The 19,498-nt window shown below is 46.5% G+C and overlaps 2 protein-coding genes across 2 annotated transcripts in view; both read right to left on the bottom strand.

Moving 5' to 3' along the window:
• Positions 1 to 19,498, bottom strand: part of LOC123761727 (receptor-type guanylate cyclase Gyc76C) — a 321,982-nt gene that overhangs the window by 136,992 nt on the left and 165,492 nt on the right. Inside the window, 1 exon segment of the mRNA XM_045747876.2 lies at positions 10,367 to 10,417. The gene's annotated coding sequence lies outside the window, so the exon portion shown is untranslated.
• Positions 14,198 to 16,676, bottom strand: LOC138368283 (type VI secretion system spike protein VgrG1b-like). The gene is made up of 2 exons (XM_069330836.1): positions 16,608 to 16,676; positions 14,198 to 14,740 (listed from the first exon to the last, which is right to left on the bottom strand). Exons 1-2 carry the CDS (start codon positions 16,674 to 16,676, stop codon positions 14,198 to 14,200), a joined length of 612 nt encoding a protein of 203 aa, XP_069186937.1.

Here is a 19,498-nt window from a genome sequence, read left to right as displayed (position 1 = left end):
TGAGGATTGCAGGATCCTCCAAGAGGACCTGAACAGATTGCAGAGATGGTCAGAGAAATGGCTACTAGAATTCAACACGAGCAAATGTAAAGTTATGGAAATGGGACTAGGAGATAGGAGACCAAAGGGACAGTACACAATGAAGGGGAACAGCCTACCTGTAACGACGCGTGAAAGAGACCTGGGGGTGGACGTAACACCTAATCTATCTCCTGAGGCACATATTAATAGGATAACGACAGCAGCGTACTCTACACTGGCAAAAGTTAGAACATCATTCAGAAACCTAAGTAAGGAGGCATTTAGGGCGCTTTACACTGCCTACGTAAGGCCAGTCTTAGAGTATGCCGCCTCATCATGGAGTCCCCATCTGAAGAAGCATATAATGAAACTGGAAAAGGTTCAGAGGTTTGCAACGAGACTCGTCCCAGAGCTACGAGGGATGGGGTATGAAGAACGCCTGAGGGAACTGTGCCTTACGACACTAGAAAGAAGAAGGGAGAGGGGGGACATGATAGGAACGTATAAGATACTCAGAGGAATTGACAGAGTGGACATAGACGAAATGTTCACACGGAATAGTAACAGAACGAGAGGACATGGATGGAAGCTTGAAACTCAGATGAGTCACAGAGATGTTAGGAAGTTTTCTTTTAGCGTGAGAGTAGTGGGGAAATGGAATGCACTTCAGGAACAGGTTGTGGAAGCAAATACTATTCATAATTTTAAAACCAGGTATGATAGGGAAATAGGACAGGAGTCATTGCTGTAAACAACCGATGCTCGAAAGGCGGGATCCAAGAGTCAATGCTCGATCCTGCAGACACAACTAGGTGAGTACAACTAGGTGAGTACACACACACACACACACACACACACACATACACACACACACACACACACACACACATACACACACACACACACACACACACACACACACACACACACACACACACACACACACACACACACACACACACACACACACACACACACACAGTTAACACTATAATTGAGAGGGCAGCCTCTGCTGCCTGTAGAAATAGATCCCACCTGCTCATCATGGACGACTTCAATCACGGAAAGATTGACTGGGAGAACAAGGAACCGCATGGAGGCGAGGATACGTGGAGAGCCAAACTATTGGAGGTGGTGACAAGCAACTTTTTAACCCAGCATGTCGGAGAACCCACAAGCATGAGAGGCAATGACGAACCAGCGAGACTCGACCTAGTCTTCACTCTGAACGACTCCGACATAAGAGAAATCGGTTTTGAGGACCCAGTAGGAATGAGCGACCACAGTGTACTGGTGTTTGAGTACTTGATTGAAGAAGGGTTATTGAACTCGAGGAGGGATACCGAAACCAAAAGGTTAGCATACCGAAAGGGAAACTATGAGGGGATAAGAAAATTCCTAACAGATATAGCATGGGAAACAGAGCTCAGGGGAAAGACGGCCCAAGATATGATGGATTACATTACGCAGAAGTGCAAGGACGCAGCAAACAAGGGCGTGGAGAAACTATAGGAATAACAGGACTCTGGAGAGCAGAGAAAGATACCAGAATGCCAGGAATGAATACGTCAGGATGAGAAGAGAGGCAGAAGGACAATACGAAAATGGCCTCGCAAGCAAGGCAAAGACTCAGCCTAAATTGTTGCATAGCCACATTAGGAGAAAAACAACAGTAAAGGAACAGGTTATGAGATTAAGGATAGGGGCGGAAGGATTCACTACAAATGACAAGGAAGTGTGTGAGGAATTGAATAAGAAATTCCAGGAGGTCTTCACCTTAGAGCAAGGAGAAATTCCAGAGGTAAGTGAGGGAATAGCTAACCAGGAACCACTGGAAGAGTTTGAGATTACCAGTGGGGAAGTAAGGAAGTGTTTACTAGAGTTGGACGTGACGAAGGCTATAGGCCCAGATGGAATCTCCCCTTGGGTTCTAAAGGAAGGAGCAAGAGAACTGTGCCTACCACTCTCCATAGTGTATAACAAATCACTGGCAACAGGGGAACTGCCAGATATTTGGAAAGCAGCTAACGTAGTCCCGATATACAAGAAAGGGGATAGACAGGAGGCACTGAACTACAGGCCAGTGTTCCTAACCTGCATACCATGCAAGCTGATGGAGAAGATTGTGCGAAAAAAACTAGTGGAGCATCTGGAGCGAAGGAACTTTGTAACACAGCATCAACATGGGTTCAGGGATAGCAGGTCCTGCCTCACAGGGTTACTTGAATTCTACAACCAGGCAACAAAAATAAGACAAGAAAGAGAAGGGTGGGCAGACTGCATATTTTTGGATTGTCAGAAAGCCTTTGATACAGTGCCACACAAGAGGCTAGTGCGTAAGTTGGAGATGCAGGCTGGAGTGAAAGGGAAGGTACTCCGGTGGATAGAGGAGTACCTAAGCAACAGGAGACAACGAGTCTGTGTGAGGGGTGAGGTCTCAGATTGGCGAGACGTCACAAGTGGAGTCCCGCAGGGGTCAGTCCTTGGACCTATACTGTTTCTGGTATATGTAAATGATCTCCCAGAGGGTATAGATTCGTTCCTCTCAATGTTTGCCGACGATGCAAAAATTATGAGGAGGATTGAAACAGAGGATGATAGTAGGAGGCTACAAGATGACCTGGATAGACTGAGTGAATGGTCCAACAAATGGCTGTTGAAGTTCAACCCGAGTAAATGCAAAGTAATGAAACTAGGCAGTGGTAACAGGAGGCCAGGCACAGGATACAGAATAGGAGATGAAGTACTTAATGAAACAGACAGAGAGAAAGATCTAGGAGTTGATATCACACCAAACCTGTCTCCTGAAGCCCACATAAAGAGAATAACGTCTGCGGCATATGCGAGGCTGGCTAACATCAGAACGGCGTTCAGGAACCTGTGTAAGGAATCATTCAGAATCTTGTACACCACATATGTAAGACCAATCCTGGAGTATGCGGCCCCAGCATGGAGCCCGTACCTTGACAAGCACAAGACGAAGCTGGAAAAAGTTCAGAGGTATGCCACTAGACTAGTCCCGGAGCTAAGAGGCATGAGTTACGAGGAAAGGCTGCGAGAGATGCACCTTACGACACTGGAAGACAGAAGAGTAAGGGGAGACATGATCACTACCTACAAAATCCTCAGGGGTATTTACAGGGTAGACTAGGATAAACTATTCAACACGGGTGGTACGCGAACAAGGGGACACAGGTGGAAACAGAGTACCCAAATGAGCCACAGGGACGTTAGAAAGAACTTTTTCAGTGTCAAAGTAGTTAACAGGTGGAATACATTAGGCAGTGATGTGGTGGAGGCTGACTCCATACACAGTTTCAAATATAGATATGATAGAGCCCAGTAAGCTCAGGAATCTGTACATCAGTTGATTGACGGTTGAGAGGCGGGACCAAAGAGCTGAAGCACGCCCTCGCAAGTACAATACTGTACTGTACAACAACATTAGAGCCTTCATGAAACTCTGCAATGAATCATATATACCCGGGCAGCGAGAAGGGGCCACCAACACCTGCCAAGGCATTATGAACTGTTAATGCTGAGAAGAGAATATATTAGCAGACTACGTAACAAAGCAGCAGTGAGGACTGTGACGAGGACTTGGCTCTTGACAGTGTGAGCAGGAATAGTGCACGAACAACGGGCCGGAGGGTGGAGCCATCTTGCGGGTATTACTGCAACACAATGGGCCAACACGGGTCTAAAACAGAATACAAGTATTCGAGGCTCTTGTGTTTGAATGCAGTAAGAGGCGCCGATCTGCTTCGCATGTAGGTTTAGGTCACAACGGGTCACCACATCCCCCCCCCCCATGATGTGGGTGAGAAGTCTCACCAGACCCAACTCAATGATCAATACTATTCTGGTATGCAAATCACCAGATGACTCTCCAATCAAGTTTAAAGATTAGCTAGTGAGACTGGCACATGATGGTGTACGACACAGCGCCCGCCTCAACCATCATCTTGCCAGGGCATGGCACTCTACGGCACCTACAGTGGCACCCTGTAACACACACTGAGAATACCGTGGACACCAACAAGCACTTGGAATGACCTCTTTAAGAATACGTGATACATTCGCCATAAACAAGCAAATAGCTGAATCAACCCTTGTTAATAGAAGAATTAACCCTTGTTAGTGGCGGTTATCCCTTGTTATTAGCATAATCATTCCTTGTTAATTGCAGAATCAACCCCTTGTTAATGGTAAAAGAAACCCTTGTTAACAATCACAACAACGCACTAATTAATGTCTCATGTTTTCACCTTCATACGTCACCGTGAACCTCTAATTTTAATCATATAAACCACCAATTTAACAATTAACAATTACGACACATAACAATCAAACCACCGCTGCACCGTAACGAACAAGGGCCGATCAACAGCCCTTGGGGCCGTATCAGGCACAGTGGAAGGACAATCCGCACACGGACCAATTTGGCTTGTACTGTATTTCTCAATATATCCAATATGTAAAACCGCGGAAATTTGTCCACATACGTACATCTTAAGATGCTTTAAGCCAGGGGGGAGCTCAGACTTTTTTTTTTTTAGCTTAATCAAGATTATCAAAGATTGTGACCTTTTAAAACTTCAACTCACGGGAGTCGAACTGGGTGGGGTCTCGGGGATTATAGTTAGTCCCCTTGTAGCCAGCCTTAGCTCAGGACCGGCACACTCCAGAGATAAAGTGTTACACACGGACTACAGTCCACATGTACACACGTACTGTGTGTACATGTGGTGTACTCTTGAGTACAACACATGCACTCGTACTCGTACATGTATGTACACACACAGCAGGCCCACCCCAGAGATAACAAGTATGGCGGACGGGATACACAAGTACCCGACTAGATAACATATTATATTCACTTGACATTTCAATCTGACGCGTTTACTGACTGTTAAGAATGCTCCAGACTGACCTACCAGGCTGTTGTGGTGTAGAAATAACGCGAGAACACACACACACATGCATACGAGCTTCCTATAACATGTTTCCAATACAAATGTCAAATCTTATATCAAGAAAAAGCTTAACAGATCATCAATATTATAATATAACCCGTCTTAAGAATCCTGGCTTCAAGACGGCATAAAAACGCTTCCCAGCGCCACAATAAACATATTATCAAATCGAAATTGAGTTGATCGCTAGTGCAACAACATACCTGCAGACGTTATGGTAAAAAGTTGAATCTTCACATGAAATCTGAAAAGCCGTTGAGGCGTTATAGGTATACCAGAGTGACCAACTCACACAGCCACAATCGACCTGAGAATGGTCCAGGACGGACCGAAACGTCGTCGTCGTCCCTTCACCTTCTAGTGTGTGGTCTGGTCAACAAAATCAGCCACAAGCACTTGTGTCGTCGCCTAAGTGTTCGTTTGTAATGTTCGTATCCTGCATGTTGACGTAGGTACGATCACCAGGTTTGTTTACAGTGGCAGCTCTTCGGAACAATTTATTATGCTTTCATTATTAACAGAAAAACGTGAGCCCGACACTAATACATGCTTAACACACAACACGGGGAACACACACACACACACACACACACACACACACACACACACACACACACACACACACACACACACACACACACACACACACAGGTGAGTGTGTGTGTGTGAGTGGTGAGGTGTGCACAACTAGGTGAGTACACACACACTTTTTTAGTGTCAGAGTGGTTGACAAATGGAATGCATTAGGCAGTGATGTGGTGGAGGCTGACTCCATACACAGTTTCAAGTGTAGATATGATAAGAGCCCAATAGGCTCAGGAACCTGTACACCTGTTGATTGACAGTTGAGAGGCGGGACCAAAGAGCTAGAGCTCAACCCCCGCATGCACAATTAGGCGAATTAGGTGAGTACACACACACACACACACACACACACACGGGGAACCCTCAACAGGGGGGCCGTGGCTGAATGGACAGCGCTTGGGACTGGTAATCCCATGGTCCGGGTTCGATCCCGGCCAGGTAGGGCAGGGGATAGGCGGAAACAAATGGACAGAGTTTCTTTCACCCTGATGCCCCTGTTACCTAGCAGTAAATAGGTACTTGGGAGTTAGACAGCTGTTACGGGCTGCTTCCTGTGTGTGTGTGTACTCACCTATTTGTACTCACCTATTTGTGCTTGCGGGGGTTGAACTTTGGCTCTTTGGTCCCGCCTCTCAACTGTCAATCAACTGTGGGAACCGACCTGTGAGATTTATATTTATTTAATTTATATGAATTTATATTTACGTTAATTTATATACTTCGATAGCAATTTGTATAATGATAAGTGGACTGTATTTCTGCAATAATCTCATAATCTCACAAATTGATCCTCTACACATTAGGGGGGGTTTAATAGTTTATATATATATGCAGCCAATCAAACTACAAAATTAACTACATACATTGTAAAGGTTCCTTATCTTATAGTACAGCAGGTTAGTCCACCAGGTATAACTAGGGTGTAGACACCAAATTATCCTCTTTGAGGTAGCTTCCATATCACCCAGTAACTGGTGCACAAATCTTGCATCCTCGTCTTGACCTGTCAAAAGTGCGCTAGCTGTGAAGCCAGAATCCTATATATGACAAGCTATATCAGAGAAAACTGTACATGGAACATTGAAGACCTGGCTTAATTACCTTTAGTTTGAGGCTTCCACGTGATCTAACTGGGTCACCCTATATAATGACATTAATGGCCATAAATGAAGATACATGGGTTTCGGAAAGAACACTTAACTTGATATGTAGACAGCATGTTGAAAAATGGTACACCTTTGGTTTCCATAACACTACGTCCAAGTAAAATTAACAGGAGCCGAATTTGCTCCCGTGTGAGCCTCTGGTCTCGTTATAAATAATGGCTGTTTAACACTCCATACTATTGACGTTACTGGCCGACATTGTCCAGAATGATAGGAGCCGAATTTGCTCCACACGTCTCGGAGGTGACACAACAATGGCTGCCCTCCTTCCTCCTGACGCCTGGCTTACATTGTCCAGATGTCCAAAGGTGATAGAAGGGTCACATTTACTCTACTTTAATATTGATAATTAAGTTAATTTATATAAGATGTTTTTATGATGGTAAAGTCCAAAGACTTATGTATTTAAGAATAATTCCCAGCAGAATAGCTGGTGAATTATAATAGTATGTGGTGATGATATCCCGTTTTCTATAGACGGTAATTCCACTACAAGTTACGTTTTCTATGGGTAACTTGTTGGTAATACAGCTATTATCTGTATGATATATTAAATGGTGTCGGATTTTCCGACATCAACTGGTGTACAGATTCCTGAGCCTACTGGGCTCTTATCATATCTACATTTAAAACCGTGTATGGAGTCAGCCTCCACCACATCACTGCCTAATGCATTCCATCCGTTAACTACTCTGACACTGAAAAAGTTATTTCTAATATCTCTGTGGCTCATGTGGTTACTCAGTTTCCACCTGTGTCCCCTTGTTCGCGTCCCACCAGTGTTGAATAGTTTATCCTTGTTTACCCGGTCGATTCCCCTGAGGATTTTGTAGGTTGTGATCATGTCTCCCCTTACTCTTCTGTCTTCCAGGGTAGTAAGGTGCATTTCCCGCAGCCTTTCCTCGTAACTCATGCCTCTTAGTTCTGGGACTAGTCTAGTGGCATACCTCTGGACTTTTTCCAGCTTCGTCTTGTGCTTGACAAGGTACGGGCTCCATGCTGATGCAGTCCATCTGTAAACTACTCTGACACTGAAAAAGTTCTTTCTAACGTCCCTGTGGTTCATTTGGGTACTCAGTCTCCACCTGTGTCCCCTTGTTCGCGTCCCACCCGTGTTAAACAGTTTATCCTTATCTACCCTGTCAGTTCCCGTGAATTGAATGTGTGTGTGTGTGTGTGTGTGTGTGTGTGTGTGTGTGTGTGTGTGTGTGTGTGTGTGTGTGTGTGTGTGAAAAATTAGTTAGCAGTTAGTAACAGTTCATTGATTGACAGTTGAGAGGATATTCTCATAGAGAGGATTCATATAGAATCTCTATTCTCCTCCTCTCTATTCTCTAATAGAATCTTCTCTATTCTCATAGAGAGGGTTCTCATATCAGATATAGACAAAAATACAAGTCACAGTTTCGTATCATCCTTTGCAAATGACACAAAAATCAGTATGAAAAGTTCCTCGGCTGAAGACATTGAAAAACTTCAAGCTGATATTAATAAAGTTTTCGACTGGGCATCAGAAAATAACATGATGTTTAACAGTGATAAATTCCAGGTACTTAGGTACGGTACGTAAATTACGGTACGTAATTACTACGGTAAAAGTAAGGACCTTAAATATAATACAGGGTACAAAACAATCAAATGTATCTCAAGATAACCCATAGTAGGAAAACAGCATGTAAAGGATTTGGGAATAATAATGTCTGACGACCTAACGTTTAGGGAGCATAACCAAGCAAATATTGCGTCAGCCAGAAAAATAATAGGATGGATTACGTGAACTTTCAAATCCAGGGATCCCATCACAATGGTTGTACTCTTCAAGTCACTTGTGTTGTCCCTTCTTGAGTACTACTCAGTACTCACTTCCCCCTTCAGAGCAGGAGAGATTGCTGAAATAAGAGGGAATACAGAGAACATATACGGCACGCATAGACGCGATAAAGCGCCTAAATTATTGGGATCGTCTCAAAGCTCTCCAAATGTACTCACTAGAAAGGAGACGAGAGAGATATCAAATAATATACACCTGGTAGATACTGGAGGGCCAAGTACCAAATCTACACAGTAAAATAACAACGTACTGGAGTGAACGATATGGAAGAAAATGCAGAATAGAAGCAGTGAAGAGCAGAGGTGCCATAGGCACAATCAGAGAACACTGTATAAACATCAGAGGTCCACGGTTGTTCAACACCCTCCCAGCGAGCATAAGAAATATTGCCGGAACAACCGTGGACATCTTCAAGAGGAAACTAGATTGTTTCCTTCAAGGAGTGCCGGACCAACCGGGCTGTGGTGGGTATGTGGACCTGCGGGCCGCTCCAAGCAACACCCTAGTGGACCAAACTCTCACAAGTCAAGCCTGGCCTCGGACCGGGCTTGAGGAGTAGAAGAACTCCCAGAACCCCATCAACCAGGTGCGCCGAAAGAGGCAGAGCTCAACCCCCGCAAGCACAACTAGATGAATACAACTAGGTGAATACACATCTAAAACATACACACACACTGAAGATAATAATTTATGGCAAGAAAGACAAGGGGGAGAATCAAGTATACAAGACACAGAAGCAGGCTGAAATACACGAGAAGCCACACTGCACATGAGTGGGTACAACGCTCAGTACAGGATGAATGAGCAGCAGCATTTGTCATAATCATAAACTTGTGCTAAACAGGATGTCAGTGACTTGTGAAATGTCCTCCCGCTTTTCCTGGGGATTTTTATTTTGGCCAGCTGCATTTTTAACAAGTAACTTATTGGTGTTTAGGCATTGGTTAGGTAGGCATTCTAAAGGGTGCCTACCCTTTAGAATGCCTACCTAGGTACGCATTATTGGCTCATCATTGTCTCCCTAGCAGTGACTGGCTAGAGAGTGGCCAGCTAGACACATAATACGGACCCCACTATGTATAACGAACACTATGTATAATGAAACACGGGGAGCTAATTTGCTGGTAGAGGATCACAAGCCTCTGCAGTAAGGAAACTTGCCCAAATGTCGTTATCTAGGTTTTATATTTTTAAGAATTGTTGATGTTATCAGAGAGAGAGATACTGCCACATGGGCGTGGGCGCACCTTTCTTATCTGACACTAATGAAAAGACTAATAAAAATTTGAAAGAATTTTATTGAGAGAGAGACAGAGAGTGAACACAGGAGTGAGTACATAAGACAACGGGCAGTTAGAAAGGCGGGGTCCAAGAGCTAACAGCTCGATCCTGCAGGTCTAAATAGTAAATAGAAACCCGAGGTAGAAAATACAGTTATTAGGTAGGTAGGTAGGTAGGTAGAAAGGTAGGTAGGTAGATAGGCAGATAGGTAGATAGGTAGGCAGGTAGGTAGGTAGGTAGGTAGGTAGGTAGGTAGGTAGGTAGGTAGGTAGGTAGGTAGGTAGGTAGGTAGGTAGGTAGGTAGGTAGGTAGGTAGATAGGCAGATAGGTAGATAGGTAGGCAGGTAGGTAGGTAGGTAGGTAGGTAGGTAGGTAGGTAGGTAGGTAGGTAGGTAGGTAGGTAGGTAGGTACATAGGTAGGTAGGTAGATAGGTAGGTAGGTAGGGAGGTAGGTAGATAGCTAGGTAGATAGACGCACAAGAACAAGACGAAGGTTGATGACTTACCTAAGGAAGGTACCTTCACGATGGTCACTCACTCATCATGTTCCTCGTGACCTGCCGGGAAGAAACAAACACAGCTGTAGAGTATTCAATACTAATAAAACCCCCCGGGTCATTCATATTACCTTTCATTCAGACAGACAGGTAGTTGAAGACATTTATTGTTTCGTGTGGGGGTATCTGAGCCCAGGGTGTTCCTCTGTGGCCTTGTCCCTCTACAACCCAACACCATCACGGGCTATTCATGCCCGTGCCACTTATTGGCTGGCTTGATCCTCGTCAATCAATCACCCCACATCATGTCTATGGGGGTTTACTACACCCTACACTATGGCTATGGGGATGAGTATGGGGGTCCACTACCGTCCATGGGATCAGTATGGGGTCCACTACCACCCATGATATCAGTATGGGGTCCACTACCGCCCATGGGATCAGTATGGGGTCCACTACCATCCATGGGATCAGTATGGGGTCCACTACCGTCCACGGGATGAGTATGGAGTCCACTACCGCCCATGGGTTGAGTATGAGTGGGTGTAGTCTGTGGAACGATGAGTACCTTGCCTTGAGGTTGCCTTGAGGTTACCTTGAGGTGATTTCGGGGCTTAGCGACCTCTCGGCCCGGTCGTCGACCAGGCCTCCTGTTCACTGGACTGGTCAACCAGGCATTTGGACGCGGCTGCTCGCAGCCTGACATATGAGTCACAGCCTGGTTGATCAGGTATCCTTTGGAGGTGTTTGTCAAGTTCTCTCTTGAATACTATGAGGGGTCGGCCAGTTATGCCCCATCAAGCGTTGAACCCTTGATGAATAGATGTGAAGTCTGTTGCTGACAATGAGCATATATTTAAGAAACATTGTTCTTCTATATGAAGAAATTCTGTATTTTGGTTCTGGCTGTAAGAAAGTATTCTTTACTTGATCAATTTCAGGAGACGATTTAACATTTTACCATATGCATGTTTTGCAATTGGCAAGGGATTAAAAGCAGCAGAAGCAATATTAGACGAGTTTCTACATATATATATATATATATATATATATATATATATATATATATATATATATATATATATATATATATATATATATATATATATATATATATATATATGTATGTATAGCAGATGGTCAATAAGGTAGAGGAAGGTTCTCTGGATAAATATACGTGTTAATTTCAAGCTCTTTACAGTTTTAAATTCAGAACTGAAGTCAATGTTTCTTCATCTTGTTTTGTTTTTTGTTTGCTACATACATTCAAACGACAACTTCTCTGGACAATGTGTCTGATATTTGTTGATATTCAAAGCTATACGATATAATTCAAGAGATTATTTGTTGATTAGTTTTGTTTACAGTGTGGTAATAGTGAAGGTGGCGGAGCTTGAGGAAGACATTACTCTATGTCTCGTCGCAGTTATTTTGTCTTGTGCCAAATTGGTTTTAAGTCTGATCACACGTGCAAGAGCGCAGTACTAAAAGGTCAAACTCCTCAAGCATGAAGAGTTCAAAGTGACGGTGCTCCATAAAACTGGCGTTACATATTGGGTCGTAGTATTGAGCCTCGGGTGGGGGGGAAGGGGGGGGGAGGGGGGGCTCGATACTGCTTTCCCGCCGTCATTCGAAATCCGTCCACATGTTAAAAGCCAATTAACGAGTGTCTGGGACGGAGAGAGAGCATGATTCTTGGTCACGGGTCACTGTCGGTTCACTTTCCACGATTCCGAGGATCAACTTCCCTGCGGGCCAGTCTCTGACCATCCTTCCTGGTTGGTAGTCTGGTCAACTAGGCTGTTCGGCGCGGCTGCTCGCTGCCAGAGTCGTGAATCACAGCCTGGTTGATCAGGTACCCTTTGAAGGTGTATATCAAATTCTCTTTTTAACACTGAGAGGTTGGCCAGTTATGCCATATGCCTGTAGAGGGAAACTGTTGGAAATTGTTGTGCCTTTAATGTTGATAAAATTGTCTCTCAGCTTATTAATTGCACCAATAGTAAAAGATGACGGTTGGGGCCGCATTTGTCAGGTTTTCTCAGCGGTATTCTATTTTCATTAGCTATTCTTTAAGTCGAGGATTTGCCTCCGGTGACTTATACAAAAGGACAATAACATATGATATCTATTTTAGTTATCAGCACTTCCACCATATCATTTGTGTTGTTCCGCAGCTCAGTACATACGAGTGTGTCTTTGGTGGCTGACCCCCACCACCCTGTAGCCTGTGCTACCTCTCACATCTGAAAAGATTGTATTCCGGTAACCATATTTCACCATCATTATGTGTGAGTTTCAGTAAGGGCTGCGCGAACACTGCATTTGTCTCATGTAGGCGCCCAACTATAATGTGCACACTTATTTGCGTGTTTTCATACCCTGAATGTTGGCATGTACGAGTGATGTTAAGGTACTGGTGGAAGGTCTAGGTGCTTGTGTGTTCTGGTAGGGGACGGAGGCCACTGTTTGTGTGTCATCTGAAGTCTTTGACAGAATTGGTAGTAGAGGTGCTAAAATGATGGGCGGGTCGGACAGTCGGGCCTGCCAGCCTGCAGGCGAGGAACTGAGCTCAGTTCCTCCAACCCGTCCTTCTATATAGCACGTCGCATTTTGACGTATACTTTACCTAAGGCCAATAAAACAAAAACTGTCGTACTAGAAAATGGCAGCAGCTCGCGAAATTGACACAATGTCCCCGTTTTCTGTTCGTAGGTCCCCCTGGTAGTTTAGGATGAGGCACTTTAGTACACCTGTTTCATGACGTTGGGAACGCTGGCGAGAACGGACTGTGCTATAACAACTTAATATCTCTCGCTGCTCGCGTAGCCTGCCGTAGGGTGCCGTAGCCAGCCGTAGCCTGCCGTAGCCTGCCGTAGCCTGTCGTAGCCAGCCGTAGCCAGCCGTAGCCTGCCGTAGCCTGCCGTAGCCAGCCGTAGCCAGCCGTAGCCTGCCGTAGCCTGCCGTAGCCTGCCGTAGCCTGCCGTAGCCTGCCGTAGCCTGCCGTAGCCTGCCGTAGCCAGCCGTAGCCATCGTCTGTGTGTTGCGTGTCAGGAGGAAACATGCGCCTGTATATTGCAAGAGGAAATACAGCGGTGAAAGTGACACAATGACCCATGTAAAATAGAGGAGAGCTGTGCGAGGCATTATTACAGAGGCAGCGGGGAGGGAGAGTAGAGAGGCAGGCCTGACGCAGACAGTGAGAGGAAGGGAGGACTTGCAATTGGAAATATAGTGACAGGGAGTGATGTCAAGAGTGAGAGGGGCTTGGGAGAGGCACAGAGTGAGAGCCTGATAAAGGGAGCATGTTATTAAGAGGGGGTGCGAGTCAAGGGTGTGTGAGAGGGGGGAAGTCGAGTGAGAGTGGAGTGCGAGAGTGTCCGCCTACCTTGAGGTGCTTCCGGGGCTTAGTGTCCCCGCGGCCCGGTTGTCGACCAGGCCTCCTGCTCCTGCCTAGCCACCTTAAATGATAGTACCAATAGTAACTATTGGGTGGACAGTACCAACATATAATGACGGATCACCAGTACACCACTTTTTCTTACTATTAACTTTACAGTCCGCAAATATAAATCTTAAGACGAAACTTAAATATTCCTAGGCCATTATAGCACATATATAAGTACTATATTAGGCCTAATATAGCGAGTATTAGGCATGGAATTACTAGGAGTGCCCAGTGTCCAGCTGAGAGGTCCAGTCAGTGTCCAGCTGAGAGGTCCAGTCAGTGTCCAGCTGAGAGGTCCAGTCAGTGCCCAGCTGAGAGGTCCAGTCAGTGTCCAGCTGAGAGGTCCAGTCAGTGCCCAGCTGAGAGGTCCAGTCAGTGCCCAGCTGAGAGGTTCAGTCAGTGCCCAGCTGAGAGGTCCAGTCAGTGCCCAGCTGAGAGGTCCAGTCAGTGCCCAGCTGAGAGGTCCAGTCAGTGCCCAGCTGAGAGGTCCAGTCAGTGCCCAGCTGAGAGGTCCAGTCAGTGCCCAGCTGAGAGGTCCAGTCAGTGCCCAGCTGAGAGGTCCAGTCAGTGTCCAGCTGAGAGGTCCAGTCAGTGCCCAGCTGAGAGGTCCAGTCAGTGTCCAGCTGAGAGGTCCAGTCAGTGCCCAGCTGAGAGGTCCAGTCAGTGTCCAGCTGAGAGGTCCAGTCAGTGCCTAGCTGAGAGGTCCAGTCAGTGCCCAGCTGAGAGGTCCAGTCAGTGCCCAGCTGAGAGGTCCAGTCAGTGTCCAGCTGAGAGGTCCAGTCAGGGCCCAGCTGAGAGGTCCAGTCAGTGTCCAGCTGAGAGGTCCAGTCAGTGCCCAGCTGAGAGGTCCAGTCAGTGTCCAGCTGAGAGGTCCAGTCAGTGCCAAGCTGAGAGGTCCAGTCAGTGCCCAGCTGAGAGGTCCAGTCAGTGGCCAGCTGAGCAGAATAAAGGGACACCGTGGGATCACTTTAACGACCTGAGGAGCTTAAGAGACATGTGGGGCAACGCTGGGAACACGGGCTCACCATAGCCCGTGCTACTTGGAACTTTGTTCCAGGTAGCGAATCTTTAACAACACAAACAAACGCTGGGAAGATTTCTCTGTTACTGTTCATGTTCCTGCTGTTTACTGCTGCTCTTTAATATTGTTGTTATTACTGCTGCTGCTGTTACTGCTGCTGTTGTTACTGCTGCTGTTACTGCTGCTGCTGTTACTGCTGCTGCTGTTACTGCTGCTGCTGTTACTGCTGCTGCTGTTACTGCTGCTGCTGTTACTGCTGCTGCTGTTACTGCTACTGTTGTTACTGCTGCTGTTACTGCTGTTGTTACTGCTGCTGTTACTGCTGCTGTTACTGCTGCTGCTGTTACTGCTGCTGTTACTGCTGCTGCTGTTACTGCTGCTGCTGTTACTGCTGCTGTTGTTACTGCTGCTGTTACTGTTGCCGTTACTACTGCTGTTACTGCTGCTGTTACTGCTGCTGTTACTGCTGCTGATCACTGACGCTGCTAATGGTATATACTATTTCTGGTCTTCCATTGTAACATAGGAAATTCAATAAGCCGGTGGTTACTAACCTCCTTGTTGTCTCACGTGTTACTGGCCCTGGAGGTCAACATCCCCTTCACCTTTATGTCACTTAGCGATAAGGGCAATTACCGGGACGAGAAGTTAAGTTAATGGGTATCAATGTGTCGATTTAAAGTCTTTAAAGCTGACCTCAAGTCTATAATTACAGTATATTAAACACGAATTCACAATTGCATCATATATATATATATATATGCGGAAAATCCACAGAGAAATATGAAATGAGGTGAACGTTTCGGCTTTGTTAAAGCCTTTGTCAACACCAGACTGACAGTCTGGTGTTGAGTCAGTCTGGTGTTGACAAAGGCTTTAACAAAGCCGAAACGTTCACCTCATTTCATATTTCTCTGTGGATTTTCCGCATAAAATGATCAGTGTTTTGTGATCGTCAATTGCATATATATATATATATATATATATATATATATATATATATATATATATATATATATATATATATATATATATATATATATATATATATATATATATATATTACATTGTGGAGGTAGTGCCACCTCTCTACCCGGATTGAGTTTTTCGGTTGAGCGAGAGTTGCACTACACATGTGGTGGTCCCACACACTACACATGTGGTGGTCCCACACACACACATGTGGTGGTCCCACACACTACACATGTGGTGGTCCCACACACACACGCATCACCTGATTGAAAGTCAGTTGTGAGCGGTGTCCCATTGTCCACTGTCCCGGCTGCAACCCAGAGACCAAGGAATGTCCATCGCCCGTGTCCCCTGTGACGTGGGACTACCCTGCAGGAAGGCTTTAATATTGAAGCAATTGACTGAACAAAGGCCAGACTTGGGCAAAAAGCCTCGTACTTCTTTATTTGGAATTCAACACTAGGAAAATCTTGCATTACGTCAATGATCAATGCCGTTTGACTGTGGATAGGAACTTGCCTTCCAAAATCAACCTGGAGGAGGGATTGCAAAGCCGGCAGGTTCGGCACCAAATGTATTGATGAGCCAAGTTGTGGGTCAGTAACAAGGGACCGTGATTATACGTAGCAGTAAATATCTACTTCACTAGAACTAGTATATAACAATAAAGGGGAATCACCCCGCTCACCATAGACCCGAAATGCAATTGTTCTCCGCTCACTATAACCAGTATTTACCCATAACGAAGGCCAAACCATTTCTCCAACCAGCCACGGTAAGTTCGGGCGCCCTCGAACTTACCCCCTTACTTTCCTCGGCAGCTCTCCGCTATTGCCATTCAATACCAGCATGTTGATGGCGTTAGCGACGGGCGCCATTACGGCCGATCAACATGAAAATACAGCGCAATTTGGCACGAAAATGACTCTCCCCTCGACGCTGGTGCAGAATGTGGTCTAATTACGCGCGTTAGTAGCCTAACGCTCGGACCGGAGAGAGTTCCAACCCTCTAAATACAATTACAGGCGAGCTGCTCATGTTTATGTATCCTTCCAGCGACCCTAACGACTAGTGGCACTCTACGACCTTTGGCGCCGAGGCCGGCCGCTTTGATTTGGGAGGGTGTTGATGAATCAGTGACCTCTTGAAATAGCGTGGCGAGGGAGGCAAGAGAAGCAAGGCTATTGAAGACAAGGTCACCTAGGCCAAATTGATGTGTAACCAGGGAGGGATGGAGGGGAGGACTATTCCTGAACTCTACACTCCAGCCAGAGTACACATGTATAATGCATGGGAGTGTAGGTACTGTACTCTCGTACTTAGACGAGATTAGAGGGGGGGTCGGGAGGCTGTGTATGTGTTTACCTCAATAAATATCTGCGCGTCCGGATGCCCACAATTTTAAAACTGTATTGGCCTCGTGATCAGATGCTTCGCAACTGAAGGTAGTACAAGCAGACAGGGAGAGAATGACCAGACATATTTCCGTCTCCAGCTCGGGGGCCGCTCCAAGCAACAGCCTGGTGGACCAAACTCTCACAAGTCAAGCCTGGCCTCGGGCCGGGCTTGGGGAGTAGAAGAACTCCCAGAACCCCATCAACCAGGTAACATATCAAACACGTATCTCATATCAATTATGTGGAAGGTTTACATTGTGCTGTAAATTGAGAGGTTTTGATCCAAGATTTGCGAAGATTCGCTGACTAGCTAAACTATGCCAATATGCCATCAACAATTGCTTCTAAATGAATATGTGGTCCGTGGAAAGATGTTTTAAATAATATTTAACGCGGGAATTTCTACTGAGGTCAAGCCCGGGTGTCTTGGGCCCGGGGGAACACCGCCCCGCATACTTCTTTAAACAATTTTACGCTAAGCTACCGCCAAACTTGGCTTCACTACTTCCTGGTTCTTTGGCCTGCCTGGCCCCTTGGCCCGCCTGGCACCCAGGTCTGCCTGGCACCTGTCTGGCCCACCTGACCCCGTGGCCCGCCTGGCCCCGTGACCCGCCTGGCACCCTGACCTGCCTTGCCCCTTGGCTTACCTCGTCCCTTGGCTTACCTCGTCCCTTGGCCTGCCTGGTTCCTTGGCCTGCCTGGCCCAATGGCTTGCCTGGCCCAATCGCTTGCCTGGCCCAATGGCTTGCCTGGCCCCAATGGCTTACCTGGCCCAATGGCTTGCCTGGCCCCAATGGCTTGCCTGGCCCCAATGGCTTGCCTGGCCCAATGGCTTGCCTGGCCCCAATGGCTTGCCTGGCCCAATGGCTTGCCTGGCCCCAATGGCTTGCCTGGCCCTTGTGGACAAGGTTATGGGCCGCAGACGAGGTGGTAGGAATGGTTGAGAAGTGGGGCCGAAAATCAACCCTCGCAAGCACAACTAGGCGAGTACCCACACGGAGACCGGGGGAGGGAGGAGACTGGAAACAACCCATCGAGGACTGGTACCATTGGCCTGGCCATGACACCTCTTCACTTCCTCCAATACAACACATTAGCGTCAATCTGAGGCCCCAGGAGACTCTTCAGCAGACGCGCTCCCACAGTTCCCGCCAGCCTTTGGTCCTTCCTGAATTTCTTGAGGCTTCATATTTTTTTTGTTGGAATCTTATCAACCAGCAGGAATTTTGTAAACGTGATAGGATCTATGGAACGGTCAAGGAACTGGTAGGAGTTATGATAGTTTTTCTTCGTACTGTCGTACTGAAGCGACCAGTTTCCCGCTTCCCGACCTCAGGTGGCGCCCTAGACCTGGGTGGTGGGGGAGGAGGATGTGGGAGGGGGAGAGATATTGTGCAAGGGGAGGGGGTTCTGGAGCGGGGGGGGGGTTGTTGCGGGGGGTTATAGAGTGGGGTTGGTGGAGGGGGGATGCCTGAGGCATTCCGAGACTTCTATTAGTCCTGGAAAGCATTAGAGAAGCGTCCTAATGATTCCATCAGTCCTGGAAATTATCAAAGAAATATCCTGTGGGTTCCATTTGCCGTATATAACAGGCACTGGCGAGACATCCCGAGGCTTCCATTAGTCTGAAAAGCATCAGTGAACGTCACAAGGGATCCATTTGTCATGGAAAGCATCATCGAGGCGCTGTGAGGGTTCCGTGAGTTCTGGAAGGAATTAGCCTGGTGTCCTGAAGGTTCCATTAATCCTGAAAAGCATCAGCGAGGCGTCCTGAGGGTTCCATTAGTCCTGGAAGGCATTAGCAAGGCGTCTTAAAGAGTTCTGGAAGTCCTGGACGCTATCAGCAAAGTCGCCAGTGCTCTAGAGCTCATGGAATCTGTATCGAGACGTTCAGAGATTCCAAGAAGTCCTGAAGAATCCAGGTTTCAGAATTCTGAAGGTTTCAAAATTCCTGAAAGCATCAGCAAAACTAAACTTGAAGATGGCCTGTAGGTAGCTTAACATGCCGCTGAAGTTTAAAAACGTGCCTTGAAAGGACGGTTGGGTGCCTGCCAGCCGTCTCCGTCCTTGCCTGTCTGGGAACTGGAAGACTGTCCTTACTAGCTGGGTGACTGCCAGGCGTCTCTGTTCCTGCCAGTCTGGGTACAGGCCGGCGGGTTAGAGAGGAGAGTAATGCAGATACAGTATATACAGTTTTTGGGAAGAGAATGCCACACTACCTATCAACCCAATAACGTAGATCAATACGATGGGTTGATAACGTCAACCCATTTCTGAAAGGGAGCTAGGAGTTACGAAGAGCG

Source organism: Procambarus clarkii, chromosome 24 (genome assembly GCF_040958095.1).
Source record: "Procambarus clarkii isolate CNS0578487 chromosome 24, FALCON_Pclarkii_2.0, whole genome shotgun sequence".
NCBI lineage: Eukaryota > Metazoa > Arthropoda > Malacostraca > Decapoda > Cambaridae > Procambarus > Procambarus clarkii.
The sequence above is the reverse complement of the archived record's forward strand: the minus strand, read 5'-3'. Positions and strand labels throughout refer to the sequence as shown.

Bases quoted from the DNA above. Each gene is read 5' to 3' on its own strand.
- LOC138368283 (XM_069330836.1), bottom strand. From the start codon at position 16,676: ATGGCGCCCGTCGCTAACGCCATCAACATGCTGGTATTGAATGGCAAT. The intron at 14,741-16,607 runs GTAAGGGGGTAA...TATTCTGCTCAG, and splicing joins GCGGAGAGCTGCCGAGGAAA to CTGGCCACTGACTGGACCTC.